The sequence below is a fragment of the Sparus aurata genome, chromosome 18 (assembly GCF_900880675.1).
Source record: "Sparus aurata chromosome 18, fSpaAur1.1, whole genome shotgun sequence".
NCBI lineage: Eukaryota > Metazoa > Chordata > Actinopteri > Spariformes > Sparidae > Sparus > Sparus aurata.
Genome location: NC_044204.1, coordinates 9,770,487 through 9,788,875, shown reverse-complemented (window position 1 = coordinate 9,788,875; position 18,389 = coordinate 9,770,487). Strand labels below are relative to the sequence as shown.

The 18,389-nt window shown below is 40.0% G+C and overlaps 1 protein-coding gene across 5 annotated transcripts; it reads right to left on the bottom strand.

The window, feature by feature from the left end:
• Positions 1-13,237: 13,237 nt before the first annotated feature.
• On the bottom strand, positions 13,238-17,824 carry LOC115568444 (uncharacterized). 5 transcript variants are annotated; one of them, XM_030395732.1, is made up of 3 exons: positions 17,225-17,824; positions 13,769-13,863; positions 13,238-13,476 (listed from the first exon to the last, which is right to left on the bottom strand). In XM_030395732.1, exons 1-3 carry the CDS (start codon positions 17,778-17,780, stop codon positions 13,300-13,302), a joined length of 828 nt encoding a protein of 275 aa, XP_030251592.1. In that variant the 5' UTR covers positions 17,781-17,824; the 3' UTR covers positions 13,238-13,299. The 5 variants fall into 5 exon arrangements, 2 of the variants coding, with proteins under 2 accessions (XP_030251592.1, XP_030251593.1); XM_030395733.1 differs by lacking the exon at positions 13,769-13,863 and having other exon boundaries at positions 17,225-17,823; XR_003981400.1 differs by lacking the exons at positions 13,238-13,476; positions 13,769-13,863 and adding an exon at positions 15,595-16,162 and having other exon boundaries at positions 17,225-17,819.
• Positions 17,825-18,389: the final 565 nt, after the last annotated feature.

Below are 18,389 nucleotides of genomic sequence, written 5' to 3'. Positions count from 1 at the left end.
CAGAGTTCAGGACTACAGCAGGACAAGGACAGCTGGAATTATGGTGGTGCTCAAACACCGTCAAAATTGATGGACCTGATGAACCTTTGAAACTCTGAACCCAACCATGATGTTTTCAGCGCTTTGTTGCTGGTGTTTACATTTACCCAGATGGAAATTCAAAAAGTGCAATATATGGTTTTGTATGCATGCAAATAACTGTTTTTATGCTGTTTGTGTCATCTATTTGTTTAGTATAAAAGACTACAAATTTTCCAGGTCTTTTTGCAACCCTGTGTTGTGTGACAAATTGATGACCGTGAACCTAGAATTTACCGTGGCTTCGTCAGCGGAGCAACAGAAGGCATTTTGATTTGTAAGTGGCATAAAGAGACTACAGCTAACATTGAAACACTTTGGTGTAGAATGACAAACAAATGAACCTTGCACCGCTTATCACCTGTTTATGCGTGCTATATAAATGTTAAATTGTGTGCAGAGGAGTTAGAATAAACTGTTACGGATATCTGTACCACTGCTGATGTTTATACTCTATAAGCAATCGTAGTAGCTGCAAACAGGTGCTCAGCTGTGACTACAGTAGAGCGTAGGTGACATGTGGCGGTGCGCACTGTGTGGTACAGTACATAAGATGTTTAATGAGCAATAATAGCCATTTTAATGCCCTTCCATTTCCTTTTCCCCTTTGTGATAACGGTTAGAGTGAACCGTCACACACATTACATCCACAGACGTTGAGACGCATCCACACAGGCAATCTATGACACAGACTCACACACACACACACACACACAAGCTACGGCGCAAACTCTCTCTCACGCACACACATCCGGGCTGAAGCCCATTAGAGAGGCTGACAGGTTGAGCTACGAGGGCTTCACTCACTCATCTGATGTGACAGTGTTGCTGGTTATGAGCGCTTAGGGAGAATTTACTGGCATTCCTCCCATTCCATCATACAGTCACCAGCAGGGCCCAGCATCACAATTCAAAGATGCACTCCTGGAATTTATCTTTTTGTGCATGTATTACTGTGAACTTTGTTTCTATTTGTGTGTGTGTGTGTGAGTGCCAGTGTGTGTGTTGGGTGGGTGTGTGTGTGTGTCAACAATTGCTTAGCACAAAAGAAATATTTAGTAATATACATGTCCTATATTTTCTTTTCCATTCAAGGATTGAATAAAAGGGAAGGTTTTTATTTATTTTTTTCTGGCCATGCACTGGTCTATGCTACTGTATGTCACTGGTTCCTGACCTTTTTGACCTGAGACTCTTGAAAATTAATTAGGTGGTGAGTCAACCAACCCAATCGCCAGAATGAATGTTAGGAAAGTACTTTTGTTTTCATGGCAACTTTACCTTTCTTTATGCTAATCCCCCATCACCTCCACCTCCCGACTTGAAAGTCAGGCAATAAACATGTTACGTGAACATGATTGTACAAATTTTCATATGGCACACAGCTAATAACACTTAAAAATGTGAACGTGTCTGTGGTTTGCAGAAAGGTTACCTGCTAACATTTCATCCTAGTGACTGGTCTGGACACATCATCTGTGAGCAAGCACAGTTTGTCTCAGCATTTTCTTTCGTTTTGTTTTTAGTAAGTGGCCCAAATTAAATGTGATTGAATATACGTGTTATATATCACTTAATAATACACACATTAATGCAACGATGAATAAAAATAAAAACAAGCTACCATGCTTGGTGAGCTGGCATCACCAACAAAAGTCAGTAAACATTAAAGTAATTGTCTGTATTTACGTTTTGAAAAATTACCCTGGAGTCTTCTAAATGAAAGCTTTCTTATTCCAACAATTATAGTGCAATTAGATTTTAATGACATTGCAGGTCTTTAAAGAAAAAGCTGCAGATATGAGGAAATAAAGAGCATAATTATCATCTTTGATCTAGGACAATATCTCTCGCAATTACGTTCAAGGTCAGATCAATAATGATCTATTATTACTAACCAGAAGTCAAAGGCAGCTACAGTAATGCAGCTGAAGTGTAAGGTACAGGATATAATTTTATTCAGAAAGAAAATACGATCAAAATATAAGGGAACTAGACCGTGTTTCAGCATCTTAATTAACATTTTTAAAGACAAAGACAAAAAAGCCAATCTACTGTAGTGATTACCAGCAGACCAACATAATTTTATTTCCACATCAACAACATATTTTCTTCTATGTTCTAGACGGATTGGACGTTAAAAAGGGTGTCACTTTGTGTGAACAACCAGTGAGGTCCAGGTGACGAAAGAAAAATGTTTATACGATCTCTATCTCTGAGATTTTTGGCAATAGAGGCTAAAAGGCAGATCATGCAAGGACATAATTACAGTGAGAACTTGCATGATGGTGCATCACGAGGGCTTACCTAGACTACTACAGAGTTGATTACTTAAAAAAATACTCAGTATAAGATTCACAACCCTGACCACACAAGTAAGAGACATCTTGCATACTTTTTTAAGGTTTTGGCAAAACAAAGACTTTTTTTTGTTCATGTGTTGAGTTCAACCAATCATGACTCATTATAAGAGGTTTACACATCAGCGTGAGTGAACGTGAATTAAAACCGGTGCAGGAATAATATTATATCTGCTTATTTACCAATATTGTGTTAAGAAAAAGTCAGTGTCAAAAAGTGACACACTTTACACCATTAAACCTAAGTACCACTCTTGTCAGTCTCTTCCACTAGGGGCTGCCACAAGGAATGTAATCATAGAAAGATATAGGACCTAATTATCCTTGCAAGTGCACTTGGGTAATTTACGGCAACCGGACTGTACTGTACTGTGTCATGTCTTGCAAATAATCTGCAATGATTCAAATATGTTTATACCATGGTCTGGGGGAATACTCGATTCTGATTGGCTGCAGGGTGTCCATTAACCCCTGATATATGGACACCTACTAAGTAGTTCCAGTCAAATTGACTGTTCACCGCTGTAAATTAATGCGCTAGCTGGCATATCAAATCTTAATATTTTATTTCCAGCACTGAGTGCAGTCCGTCAGTCCTTCAGTGTCTTATCACGTTGATTATCTAATGAACAAGTTGATTATCTAATGAACAATCACAGTCTTCGTGCACATAGTTTTGGCTGTTGTCTTGCCTCAGGTTAAAGTGTACCATACATATCAGGACTGAAAATATTGCCATAATTTTACACCAGAATCAGCAGCAGGCTGTTTTCACTGCAGGTGCTGATTGATGAAAAATGGGAAACGTCTAATATAAACCAAAACAAAGTAGAGCAAGAGGTAGAAGCATGGTATACTGCATGCGTGGTCGGTGTGCTATGGTGGCCAAATTGTTACATAGTCAGTGGCAGTGTCTATCAGCCCAGTCACCAGGATAAAATTTGTATGTGTCAGAGGCCACGTACCATACTGACATTTCAAAAAAATCAAGTCTATAGTTTATCATTTGTAAGCAAGACACCATTTTATATTTTCAAGGAGACCTCGTGACAATTTCCAGCCGTATCTGTGGCGACCAAAAAACAAGTATTTTAGGTGAAACCATGATGTTTTCCTAACCCAACCACATCATAAGCATAGCACTGTGTCAAGAGAAAATTGAACCTAAACAAATGTAAAGTTGCAACATTAAGAGATGAATGGATTTACTTATCTGTGGTTTCGCAGTAATGCACTTTGCCAACATTTATTGCAGTGATAAGGTCTTGTCTGTGATTGAATATCTGGATACTAACTGTTAATCTTCAATTTTCTGCAGTGGTCCAGGTACATTTTCTTATTTTATATCAGTAAATTAAAGTGTAGTGAAGTGGAAAGTCACATGACGTGGTTAAGTTACACCTGAGTCAAGAAAGCGTTATAAATTCAGGTGCAAGAGCAATACTTTCCACTCATATCTTCGTATGTTCAGTGTATGATGAATCAAATATCACTCAGTAGTAGCACATAATAGAGGTAATCACTTTGTCTGAATTTTGTACAATTTAATTTAGGTGAAAGGTTTAACCATGAGTGTCAAGTCGAAAGTAGAGTCTGTATTGCAAGAAATAAACAATATATACATACCCTGTACGATGAGGCCCTGGGGTTATCTCGGTATTGTATAGTTTGTATAGTTCTTTTTTTTCTGCTTATTTTCAAGGTGGGATACAGAGGGTTAATGATGTTTAGCCTTGACTCCACCCCTTCATGTTATATGCTTCTCAAGGACAACACAAACACACATGTACAGAGGAAATCTTTCAAGAGGAATCCGCCGAGGAGAGCCACTGAAAGCTAAATTTTTTTTTTCCACTACTCTTGAAACAAACCCTCTTTGGTATTTCCACATCCATCACCACTGCAAACAACCTCAGACAGCCTTGGGTGCATGTACAAGAACAAATTACAAAATTCCTGTTTTTCACAGCTTCTGTGTACGTGTGTGCGTTTGTGTGTGTGTGTGTGTGTGTGTGTGTGTGTAGGTGTGTGTGTCACAGGGGTGCATTGAGTTTTCACTTCAATTAATTTGTGTTTGTTTTTGTCATAGAGAAGGGCATTTGTTGTCATTTCTCGAATCATAGATAAAGAAAATATCATTCAAATATTGAAGAGTGTGTTTGGCTGCAGATTAAAAATGTCACAGGAAAAATCAAGACGATCAACATGAAAAATAAATCTTCAAAAAGCTTCAATATCCGGAGGATAACAAGTTGAGAATGAATCGCTAATGAAATGTAAAAGAAGTGTTCTTGTAGGCCTGGATGTGGGACCAGAGTTCACCGTCAGAGACTAAAACAGCCTTTGTTACTCTCTGTGTGACTTCAATTCCCCAAGGGATGCTGTAAAGAAAGCTTGTTGTTTTGCGAGAAGCTGCTGGGAGAGACGAACACACATACACAACCACAAACACGTTTACGGAAAAGGTTAGCTGTGACACGTTCTGTGGCATTTTCGAGGCAATAAAACCCCATCAAGCAAACACAGCCATGTGTGACCAACATAGCTGCTCGTCCGCTACCCCTCCACGCTGCTGCCGAGCGCCAACAGCTGAAGGCTTCCTGAGTTGTCGCAGCTGAAACTCACGCCAACAAAAGAAACGGGGGGGAAAGTGAGCCAGGACTGACCAGAAGAAGTGAACACCAAGTATTTGAAGTCATTCATCTGATGAAGGCTGGACTTGGCGTCTTAACTGCTTGCAGCCGTTTGAAAAAACTGAGCTTCAATAGCCTGAAAATCTTGTCGACATCAGTCGAATGCAGATGGCACGTGTAGCAAACTAGACAGGCTGCCTTCTTCTAACAGAAGCCAAAGAGTGGAGAGCAGCAGACGATCTGACACTGGTGAAGTCACCTTCTTGTCCACAGAACACTCATTCACTGTTGATTATGACCACTTCTAAACCAAAATTAAAGGAGCTACCCTTTTTAATGCAACCTGGGTTATGTCTCTGTAGTTCTGGCCATCATTTCTGTTAGTTATGATCACATTGTATCTACCACAGTAAAGAGATGATCAAACAGGTTTTAAACGAGCCAAGAATTTATCCAGATTATCTAAATCACTTGATTTGGAAGCAACACTGAAAGTGAGAGCATGAAATCAGTCATGTGACTTGGATGCAAGTCAGAAGAGGAAAGCCAACTGTAGCTATGGCGATGGCTACTGACTTCTGTAGCTAGATGGCAGTGACAGCCTGTCTGGGTCGAAAATGAAAGCAGTTTATAACAACTCATATCTCCGTGTGTTATAAGCAATTGTAGCATATGCTCAGCAGGTATAATGTTTACCATGTTCACCACTTTAGTTTAGTCTGTTAGCATGGTAAAAATATTTAGCACTAAACACACAGTTAAGACTGATGGGACTGTCATTGGTTTCATTTCATCAGTCAACTGTTGAGACATTTCAGTAACAACCAAGAAATGTCAACCCACTGTTTCCACCAAGAACCATGAATATCTGTACACAGGTTTGTGCCAGTCTGATGAGATACTGGACTGAATTGGTGGACCTGCAGTTGGCACATTTTTTTTTGTTTTTGGCAAAAGTATAGTAGAAGTAGCCTCACATTGCCGGATCAACTGTAACGAACAGCAAGTTTTCAACGGGCACTCCACTGGTTAGTGATGAACAACAAAAGTACGGTTGACAAATGATACAAAGGTTATAGAAGATACAATTCAAGAGCAAATGTAACAGTTCAATTGTAATCAGCTCTGTTTTCGTCATTCAGTTCCTCATAAATTTAGATTTGATTTTAATCTGCAATTTGGTGATGTGTTGTCTGTCATCTTAAAAGGTCATATTTTCGTGATATTCATGTATATGGATGGTTTTGCTGTTATTGTATCTGGGTGGCGCCAATTAGAACTATCTGCATGAATAGATACCACGACAGAAAGGGGAGATTTTTTCTTTTACCCTTTGAAATCTCAAAAATCTCAAACCTTGTTTACAAATTTTACACATGAAAAATGACTGTTAAATCAAATAAACCAGACTAAACCACATGTTTAACTGAAGCCCAAAGTAGAGAAAAGGGAGTAGTGGTAGACACTGATAAATGTTGTCTCAAACCAGACTGTTGTTCAAGGATAAACTCACAGGTACCGGCAGCCTTGAGTCCCTGCAGCTTCCTTGAGCGGAAGCTATTTAACACTTGAGGCCAAGTCCCTTCTAGCAAAAAACACATCTTAAGTTCCCTAACTTTCCTTGAATCACTTTATAGTCAGCCACTCTGACGCAGGCATCTGACTGAAAGCATCTGAACAGTCACAGTTTGGTGGATGTTTTTTCTCCTCTTTCAGTGTTTTCCAGCAGTATTTCCCATACAAAGCGTGAGCACAATGTTGTATTTAGTCCTCAGTACCAAATGTCTAGCAATATTTTGACATTTTTGAAAATGAGTTTTCAATCATAATTGTAAAATAAAACCCTACTAGAACAGCTACCATCAGCAATTTTAAAACATGATTATCTGTTTGTAATTCCATTATTTGTTATATCTCTGTAATTAAGTGTTTAACTTCCAAAATTAAAGCTTTAAAAATTTGTTTTGATTACAGGAAGTTACTGTGTTTTTATGAGCTATTTTATGTTATTTCACATTCTTTTTTGGCACTCTGTTCTCAGAATATCTCATGTTGTGTAATCCATACAGAAAATATATTACTTAATATGATAATTATGAATGTGTGCTGTGGATTAACAAGGCAGCAATGCATCAGATTTACATCCCCGGTGAGAAAGTTGACAAGCAGCTTCATATCCATATTCTGATGCAAGTTAACCCATAATGTAGTATGTCATAGCTACACACCAGCAGGAAAAGGCAATATAATGGGGAAAAGAAATGTGATTAACATTTTTTCTTAGCCCCTTTTCAATGTTTTCAGAATTGAGGGAATACATTAAGCAGCGGAGCGTGAAACCCAAATGCAATATCGACTGCTGTCCGCAATTTGTCAAATCTGTAAAATATATTGCAGCGTGGAAATATCCAGCGCCACCATTTACGGGGGCTTTCATAAAACATATTCTTTGGTAATAGTGTTCTGCAGACAGCCTTATGTATTATTGAACAGTTCTCATTTTCATTCAAAGAACCTGTAAGTCCTTCACGCAACCGCACACACACCCACAAACATAAACACACATGCACAGACATACAAAAGCCCTTACAACATTTTTCCAAGGGAATTAGTCACCCTGTCCTTTTGCAGCCAATTTTCCGCAGGGAGCTGTGACATTTATCAAAGTAGAGCAGGTAAATGTGCACTTTTATTGAGGCTTATTTAGTCGGCATTCTTACTGAACTAACCTAACCACCATAAACACTCTCATGCACACACACGCACGCGCGCGCACACACACACATTTATACATGAGCTGAGGTTGTTTGGAGGTCAGGGCTAGTCATAATCACAAGCCTGATGTGAGTGTGTTTGATTACATTATTACTACCTTGTGGTTCAAAGACAGGTGACTGTGCTTCTACTGTCAACGTCCCCTCACTGTTTTCTCTCTCAGTGTATCGACTTTTGTTTTTAATAAACGGAGACGCATTTACACCATGGACAAGAAAGATGTGTCCTCCCACTTTTCACACTCTGAAACAGTGTCCTACTGCTGCTGTCACAATCCCGAGGAGGAAATAACAGTCCAGATAATCGGTCAGAACTGAAGGAGCCTCTTGGATGAGAAGCGAAAAGTCTTCAAGGGGCTGAAACAAGTCCGGTTTCGCCTGCGCTCCGGATAACATTTTCAAGTTCAACGACTTTTAACGATTGGACTAACAACAAAACAAGCTGTGCAGCAGTGAAACCATTTATCGCCGACTGAAGGCCTGTCAGTGAGCTCTCCATTAAAGGATTAGTCTGATGATATTCTATCATGTTGTTATTGTCAAGTAATCCCAAAAATAAAAACAAATAAATCCCACTAACGAGTATTGTGTGTGTGTATCACAGCCTGATATATCTTCTTCCTCTGTGCCGTAGAGCTCCATTGTTGTCCCCGAACAATGAAAAACACATCAATGAGCCACACTGTTGCTCTGGCTGACATGTTCCTTCATTAACATGAACATACACAAACACACACACACTGTAGCTTATTCTGACTCAGTCCCACACACACCGTCCTGCTGACACAAATACTTTCTAGAGTACCAAACATGGATTCATCAGCCACTGAAAATAGCACTTTGAAAACACGACCAGCTGTTTGAGGATGTTACTGAGCCTTTTTTACAAATTAAACTGTATTTCCGCTGTGACTGTATTCTTTCAGCAGGAAACAATACAAACAATAGGGTAGGGGAGTCATAAAGTATTGAGTGACAGACGAACACAGCCACATAGAGATCACACAATGCTGCTGCGCGAAGAACTACGCTGGCTTTGTTTTTTTAAAGTGAAACCAAACAATGGCGGCACAGGCCGCATCACAGTGATACCGCAGCCGTCATTTTCGTGTAGAAAACGGTCGGCTGATTTCCGCTGCAGAGACATGTGAAATTGGTTACGATGTGTATATACCCATCACCGTGTCTGCCAAAATAGATTGTTGCTATTTTTACACCTTTAAATCACCTTTTCTTAACAGCAAAAGAACCATCTGACTGGTGGTGCTTGTTGGGAATCCTGTATATGCAGCAACATCTGGGCTTAAAAAAAGTACTTTAACACCCTGGAAACTATGTGTAGCGCCTTGCTAATTTGTTTATATGGGTTTACTACATTTATTTCAGTAAGTAAAGTGTTCTGATGTCGGCCTATACATTTATGATGTTGCTGCTGTTAATATTTCTATGGTTAATGTGGCGAATTGTGCCAAAATGTACCATGTTTTGAAAGGCTTTCTCTGGTTTCTCTTGCGGAGAGCTACGGAAAGACCTTAATTCCGAGGAAACTTTCAAATGATTTTATGAAAAGTACTGTTTATCGTTATCAGCCGGGAGTTTAGGCGAGCGTTTGCTTATTTTGTTAAGAGTGTAACCGAGTGTGTTTTAGAAGTGAGGGCGCTCGTTTCTGGCGCAAGCTGAGGGCATGACAGACTTTTGCCAGCTATTAGCATCGCCAACTGCTTATCAAGAGACACTGCGGACGAGGTTAGACATTGGACGTCACCACGTGCTGCTGCAGGACAGAGGAGTCGGTGCAGGGCCAAGCATCGGGACATGACCAGGCCTCGGGATTGGTCTCTGGTCACGTCACTACCTCTGGGAAGAGGTTTTGAAGGAAATTGCTGGATTGTTTTTACTTGGTTCGGGTGTAGGTATCCTGACCTGTGGTTTCAACGTGAATTTCTATCTGAGCTCCAGCATGTGTGCCATCACTGGCTCCAACTGATACCCCACAAAAAACCCCGGGGTATTACCGTGTTGGAGGTTTCTAATGTGTGTATATGTCTTGGTTGAGAGATGATTCAAAATAAAGGAAAAATAAATGAGGTACAAGGTTTAGACATTAAATCTCTTTATTATTGCTAAATCCTCGTTTGAAGGTGTTTTTCATGCTAATGATGATTATATTGAATAAGAGATATAATTACGGTTAAAGTTAACGGCATGGTCAAATTAATGCTCAATAACACTACTGTTGCAATTATCAGGGCAGACACCCCTTGATTACAAAATCTCCCTGTAGAGTCTTAGCGTCAAGGACTTTCTGACAAGACTCAATTATTACACCTCATCTGTCATAATAAACAATGATCGTTACTTCATTCACTTGTCTCCCCTAATTAAAATGATAAAATACCAGGGGGAAAAAAAATCATCCAGAAAAAGCCAAAAATGCAACCTGACAATCTTTTGACAATAAATGGATTATCTTGAAGACCTGCCCGACTTGCTTTGTCAACCTTCCAAGTGTAAATAAAGGTTGAGACATTTTTTCTCTTCAGATCTGTCAGCCTCTGTCTGACATGCCAGAGTGCTGTTTTACAGCTGAAATATTAAATAATCTATTAATGTGCAGGTCTAATTATTTGGGATGCGCTATTGACCTAGTTTGTAATTGAATTCAAAAAGCAACATGTTGTTGTGTTTATTAATTCATGAAGAACAGCCTGCTGCTAATGATTTGGAGCCTTGGAAATTAATTCCTCATTTCTCACTTGTCTCTCTCGGCCTCTAACGTAGCCTCTTCTTCATGTAGTACATGTAGAGTGCAGATCAGATCAAATATCTGTAAATTGTGGAGTGGTTGACAGTAAATGGACGTTTCCTGTTTTGTTCTTTTTTTGTACCTTATTTCTCTCCAGCAGATATTGCGCTGTTGTTTTGTTCTCTCTGAAAGCACCAGCTAGATTGCTCAGAAAATGTGCTCAGCAAATTTTCATGGCATGCCTGTTAGAGTGTAATGTTTTTCACATATGGGTGGGAATTTGACCTGAAGGTGCCAAAGGGAAAGGGGTCACGGGGTCACTGAAAGCTCCCTTACCACAAATAAATGCAAATTTTCAATCATTAGATTTCCTTTCATTGTTATACTGCTTTCGCATGTAGCCCCCGCAAGTCAACACTCTGTGCGTGGAGTCAACAAAACCATGACAGTGTATCCTCTGGGGATGTTGTATCCATTATAGCCTGATTATTAGACACCATTTTGTTTTGACTACACTGGTCAGACTTTTGTGAATGTGAGTTATCTTGCCGTGACCAATAAATACTATATTAAGGTTGTAAAGATTGACAAATTCAGAAAAATCTACACAAGAGTTAGAAATAAAGCTGCACATACGCAACCATAGATTGGTTTGCTCCTGTCACACTCTGTGTGACTTTGTGTATGTCTCACTGTAAGATTCCACTGCATGCATGTGTGTAGCTTTCCTGCTCCGGTACGGTTTTGCTCCGCCGTCTGGCAACCTCGACCGCCTGTATTTTGAGTCCCGCATGGAGCAGCACTGCCAGACAGCTGGAGTTGCGAGACCAAGGAGTTGCCACGGTAGTTACATAATCACGTGTGACCGCAGTTATGCGTATGTTTTATAAACACATCAACAGGAAGTATTCCGAACTGAAGGATTAGAAGAAGTGCTTGTTTTGTCTGTCTTTTGAGATTGTTGTGTTGCTGTCAACATGGAGGGTTTAACCAGAAAGCCTTTTTCTCAATCACAATCATTGGTGAAGCAGAGATTGTAGAGTGGTGAATATTTTTTTTATACGAGAATCACATAAAAACCCAAACTTGATCTCTTACTGAAGAAAAGTCAGAAAGACAGCCTCGCCTGAGGACCTCACTTCTAATTTACAATGGAGACAAGCTCCCTGACACTTTACACAAGGCATGTAATGTTAGCATTAGAAGCTGTCACTATTTCCTATTCTTTCAGAGCTGACGGCAGTAAATAGAGCTATAAGCATTTTTATGTAAACGACAGCAGATCGGACACGGGCAGAGTGACACAAAAGCAATACACACACTGTTATTCACTGTATTATCAGCATCAATGTCAGCGAGGTGCTTCATTGGACAATCCCTCCCCCATCACTCAGTTAATTAATTAATTAATTAATTAAAGTTAATTAATTAATAACAACAATAAGGTATACCCAAAACAAATACTTTTATATATATTTTAATCATAACAAGCAAAAATATGAAAATCCTTTTGAATCTGAAATTATAAAATTCACTAGACATGAACTGTGGTCTCCTGAATGAAAGTCCTGTGCTTGTTTGACCCAGCCTTCTATCCTCGAAATCCTCCCTGTGCTGACTTTTCATTCTTACATTCTTCCTTCTTTGCAGCTGTAATAAAAACAACAGTCGCTAGACGTCGCTGCCTAACAACAAAAACATGGATTGTAATCACCTGCTTTTTAGGCTGATAATACCAGTTAACGCGAGACTTTATGAAACCTCCTGCTGCCTCAAACAGACCCACCTCTCTGTAACGACCCATGGGGTGGAGGCTGAGGCTCAAGTTCTGAGCACAGCTGCAAATACCTTTAGAGATTCAACAAGCGGTGCCAGGTGCCTGTGGCTTCCTTGCCCCTGAGAGCAGAGCCATTGAAAACCGAACACTGTGAAGCCAAACAAACGCTGTGGAAATGTAAAAGTCTAATTTGTTCCGTTTACTGTTATAGATCTGAGATGAAAGCATCACTATAGATCAGGGCTCATGAGTGTGTGCACATACACACACCATCAGCAGCAGCAGAGTTAGTCAACACCATCTGTGGTGCCTGTTTACTTCTCTCTAAGATAGAGTGCTCATCAATAGAAATCAGGTTGAAAAACCAAGTTGCTTAATAAAAGCTGTACTACAGGTAAAACTTAATTTAAAGCATGTGTGTTTGTCTTTTCCATTTGTATGAAAGTGTGTGTGTGTGTGTGTGTGTGTGTTTGTGTGTGTGTTAATATGCGTGTGTGCGTGGAGTGGGGATGTTACGGGGGTTTGTTTCATTTTCTTTTCTTTTAATGTAAAGCACTTTGGGTTGCATTTTTTTATGTATGAAAGGTGCTATATAAATAAAGTTGATTTGATTTGATTTGATTTGATTTGAATATGATAATTGCCTCTAACATAAGGCCAATCGAAGCATATCAAACATACAAAAGACTGTGGGAAGAGGGTTGCTACCAAACCGCCAGCTTTGCTTGTTAAATAACGCTCAACCCCCTCCACTTGAGGCCCTGCCCACCCACCCACCCATCCACCCACACACACACCCACACACAGCCTTCACCCCTCTTTGGCAGTTGACATGGGAGAGACCATTTCAATCAGGAGAGACACGTGAATGAAGTGAAGAAAATGTTCATTACAGCAGATGATGCGATAATTCATTCTCGTCAGAAAGCCTTCAGAGTCTTCGGGGAGATGTTGTGATCAAGGGGCGTCTGCCCTGAGCAGCTGCAGGAAAAATCCCCCCATGGAGAGTCCAGACACTGGAGTCCAGACTCTGCTGGCAGTGGTGGTGGCATATGACCCTTCTGAGACTGGAAAGCAGCGTAGGGGGGCACCCAAAGCAGCAGCATGACTGAATTAAAGTCAGAGAGAGCACAATATTTAAAAAGACAGCATCGACATCAAGACAGGCTAACAGTGCTAACTGTCTCCTGTCAGTGATCATAATGTAATACCTGACCGGTGTATATATTTTTTATTGCTTATTATTGCTATAACGGGTACTATAATTAAGGCACTGATATTTGGTTTAACGTTACATTTCAGCAAACCACTGATATCTTTACATTTTACCATTTCATATACTGTATGCACTATACTGACATTTCTTCGTCATTATCATCATCACATGACATATTTAGTACCTGACCCTGTAACCGGAAATGGAGAGAGGTGGTGAAGTTACAGGCGAGAACTCTGCCAAGCCTTGCCCATAGCTCAAGACCGTGTCTCAACATTCCTAAGTGTGAAACAGTAGACCTCGTAAACTTTTCTAGCCGTGTTTTTGGTAAACAAAATGATTGGAAGCCATAGCATGATCTTTACTGTGCCTAAACCTAACCAGGTCATACTCACTGTTGTCACCGTTTCAACATATCTGTGGTTTGCAGAAATTCATATAGCCAATATCTGAGCTGTTAAGTAGAGGAGGTGTAATGGCCTGATCTGTCTGGGGTCTGTTTGTGAGGAAGTCCAATAGTTGCATAGTGTGATACTCAAGCCCAGAGTGATATGTTTTCCAATCAGTTTCATGCTTAAATATCAGATACTGAGCTGAAACCAACTGCATTCTGATGTAGATGTTCTTATTGTCGTCTATATGTCTGAGGACTCGATGGTAGCGCAGTGACTATCTATTTTGGATCTGCTGAATCTAACCCAGGAATTCCGTCTATCAACGCCCACTGGCTGTGTTTTGAGTGCAGCACAGCTGGAGTGGTGAGACCAAGGAGTTCCTGCAGTGATAACAGAATCACGTGCAATCACAATTATACATGTTTGTGTTACGAACCCAACAACAAACAGACAAAAGGTTAGTTTTCCTAACTGATGGAGTACAAGAAGGGTGGACTGTGCCCAAGCATGTTTTACCCACGAAGCCCAGTTAGTTTGGATATTTTGAGCGTTCCGTAACGTGCTCAAGCACTTTCTTGGCATTGGCACAGTTGTAAAAGGTGTGCTTGGACTTGGACTTTGGAGTCTGTGCTGCGCTGTGTTTCCGCCAGACATCCCGACAACTCTCCAGGTTGAATACGCACACAACTCCCTGGTCAGTTTCGCCACAGGTATGTTGCCATTCATGGCAGCTAATGGTTTGCAGCCTCCCTTGTTTCCAAATGGAATGGAAATAATTCAAGACAACATAAACATGTTCCTTCTTATAACGAAAAATAACGTCCAAAACTCCAACCAGCGTCCAGAGGTGAAAAGGGGAGCTGAGCGTCCTCCTGCCAGTGAACAGCTGCTCCATCAGCAGGACCCCTGCAGCGCAACACATCGTGGAAGACCGAGAATTAGTGTTCGAGCAGTGCTTCCAGTGGTTCCATGGCTCCGAAGAAAAAAATGCTCCCTACCTAAAGTTTTATTCAAGAATTCACAATTCTTACATATTATACTTTTAACTGCATTTACATTAGAAACGTATCTCCTAAAGAGGAATAACGTCGGAAGAAAACTATGATTTTATGCTCAAGTCTGTAACAACATGACCTTTTAAAAAACTTTGGTCCCCTCCTGATTTTCAGTTTTGAAAATGCCATGGTAAATAAAGATAACATGACTATATTATATATATGTCATGTTACATAGTGATGTCAATGCTTAAATACTGCTCATAATAACTTTGTCCATATTATCAATCTAAATATTTATGAATGAATGGTTGTTATCGTTTATAGGCACAATTGTACCTACAATTGCTTATGTGGTGTCTGTGCAGTTCCTCTCTAAACACAGTATTTGTCCTTTTCAAAAAACGTTGAAAACTGAGCTTTAAATTCATTAAATGGACTGTATATAACATGACCCAGTATCCTGTAAGGTCCTTTACCCTCAGTGATGTTAACATAAAGCTTCCTAAATACAGACTCCAGTGCAGGTGTCACAATACAGAACCAGGAGCTGATCTTTTGACTTCATGTCTTTGTGAAGACTGGAGGCAAAACAAAATGGATTTAATTTATAACCTGTATAAGTAATAAGGGTGGTTTTCTTTATTTGCAATGTCCACGTATTAATCACAAACCACAGAAAACATTTATTGTGCAAGAACCAGATAGGAATAATAACTGGTTAGGGCAATGTCCTTTCTTTATATGGGGGAATCTCCTTTTAAAAGCAGAATTAGTGCAATGTTAAAGTTCAGTCCTGTGTGGTGCTCCCATCCTTCGTCCGACCTCCACCTCGGCTGAACCGCTCCAAGCGACACTTGTGGACCTGGAACACAGGAGCTGGCCAGCAGTCTGCTCTACAAACACAGGATTCACCTTCTCTGGTTTCAGGGTTCGTCTCAGCCTGCATATTGGTTAGGGACTCACAGCTTTTGGGCAGAAGCTCCTACTTCTGCCGCTTCCAGTCCAAAGGCCTCCAATACGTTGTTACTGGTGTCTCTGGTCGGCCCTCGAGGTCCTCTACAGCCGCTGCGCTGCTTCCCGGTGTGCCCGCATCCGGCTACCTGGCCTGCTTATCAATCAGTCTGTGGGCCTGCTGTAACAGCCGACTGGCGGTTGCAGTTGTCAGTCAAAGGATGCATTCACTGCCTAAAATCATAATCAGCCCTTTTGAGGGAACCTTTTTTAAGGTCATTGAATATATTTATTTAATTAGAGCTCAGATGAACACTGGATAAATATATTTCAATTCACGGGACAGTCATATAAAACACTTGTTAACACCAGAACAGTGAACAACTTATTAGAATGATTTCTAATAAGCAATTAAGAATTCAATGTCACGAAGAACTGGTATCAAACATGATCTCTTTGTACGCCATTGTTCGTTAAATTAATTCAAAGTAAACTACAGTTATTACAAATGGAAACACATTTAATCCCTCATTGATAAAAGCTATTTCCATGGTGGACTGATAGTTAACCATGCACCTGTTAAGCACGTAGACTATGCTTTTCATTGTTAACTCTTCAGAACAGAGGTCACTAAAAGGGGACCACGGCACAGATTCAGACCCAGACCTGGACCTATAACAGTTAAACTATTGAGAATTATGACTGTTTGGAAGAGCATTTTGAATTTAAACTGCACAGGTTTTCTAGTCTTTATGGCACTGGTTTAGCCACCCAGGAAGCTCACAGACCAGTTGCAACTCAGGCACTCAAATCTGTAAATTAAGACAAGCATTGGTGAGTGAGATCATATGACAAAACTGTTTCCACAAAAACTTCTAGTTTTCCAGATTATCATTGTTATTTTATTTATTTATTTTTTTCTAAAGGCTAATGCTAGAGGGTAGGGCTGGTGGTTTAGGAAGATTTTTTAAAATGAAAATAGATTTTCATAATGGGCTAAACATTGTTGCTCAAAGAGAGCTCCTCCCTCAATAGACAGCTCAGAGGTCCAACTGTCATTTTTATTTAGGGGAATGCTAATAGGTGAACCAGAACACCCGGAGAAAACCTGTACAAATACCCAAATACCCCATGGTCACTCCACTCAGACATCACTCACATAAGCATCATTAGTTCATGTTCAAGTGCAGAACAATCTTCTCAAGAATGATGGCTTAGGTGCACGTGAAAGCTTTTCTATCACACATTCTAAAATCACAGTGGCTTCTACATCTTCTAATTGTGCTTTCCTCTTACGCAATGTTTCCTTCTCTTTTATCCTTTCAAGCATGATCCTCTTCTCTGACTCCCAGGCCTGTATTTTCTTGTGATTGTTCCCAAACTCATCTAAATGCTGCAGTTGTTTTTCAGTGTTTACCTGCAGCTTGATAAATTCACTAATGAGGCCTTTCAATTTCTGGCATTTGTCTTTTAGCTTTTGATTTTCCTTCGCGGCCTTCCTATTTTTTTTCCAAAAAAGAGAACATAGGCATAGCGGTGGGACTACGCATGCACTTGTCCTCTCAAGCTCTGATTGAAGCTCTTGTATTTCTTGGAACAACAGCTCTTTTTGTTGGAGACAGAACTCTCTCTCGTCCTCCCAGGCCTCACGTAGTCTGTCCTTTAAGGATTCCATTCGCACTGCTATCGGCTGTGTCGACGACATTCTCGTTAAGTGAGATGACTCCCCGATTGCTGAAGCTGTGCTCTGTGTATCACCTTCTTGGCAAAATTCACTCTTTTCCTGTAAGAGGTTCTCCTCCTGGCTAGTGTCACCTTGGCTGGTCACCTGGTTGTTCTCCTGACTGATCATGTCTGTAGATGAAATGTTATTGAAATGTGGCCTTTTTTGTAGTACTTAGTGATGTCATGAAGCCTCAAAAGGCGTTGATGTTTTAGAATGTTGCTGGACATTTAGCAACATTCCAAAAGATCAAAGCTGTGATATTTTTTAATTTTCATTTTGACACATTTTTATTTAACTACCAGTTCCCCTTTGCTCCCAGCTTGAAAGGCAAAATGGCTCAGTCATGCATCATTCACGTCTTATTGGCTAGTCACTTGTCTCATGTCTTAGATTCTGATTCTGAATTTCTGTAAATGAATTTTTTTTCCATAATCTCACCAGTAGTCAACATTTAAAGGTTTTTTTTTCAAAATTTTGAAAGATCCCCCCTAGTGTTGCTAGGTTACCGACTCAGAGCACCACTGAAAAAAAACAATCTAGGGGAAACACTGTGTTTTTATTCAAATATGACAGATGAGGACAAAGAAAAATGTTTTTGAGATATGTCTGAACTGATGTTATTTAGGTTGTGTTGTAGCCATATGCTAAACAATCACATTTTCTAATTAGTTAAGTTATAGCTATAGTTATCGCTAGCTAGTTATTTTCACCTGACAAAATACTTGTTTCCGTCGC

Excerpts from the sequence above, each read along its gene's own strand:
- LOC115568444 (XM_030395732.1), bottom strand. The coding sequence starts at position 17,780 with ATGATCAGTCAGGAGAACAACCAGGTGACCAGCCAAGGTGACACTAGC. Across the intron at positions 13,864-17,224 it reads AAAAGAGAAGGAAACATTGC|GAATGTTGAGACACGGTCTT; the intron begins GTAAGAGGAAAG and ends TTTCACACTTAG. Across the intron at positions 13,477-13,768 it reads ATTTCCGGTTACAGGGTCAG|TCATGCTGCTGCTTTGGGTG; the intron begins GTACTAAATATG and ends ACTTTAATTCAG.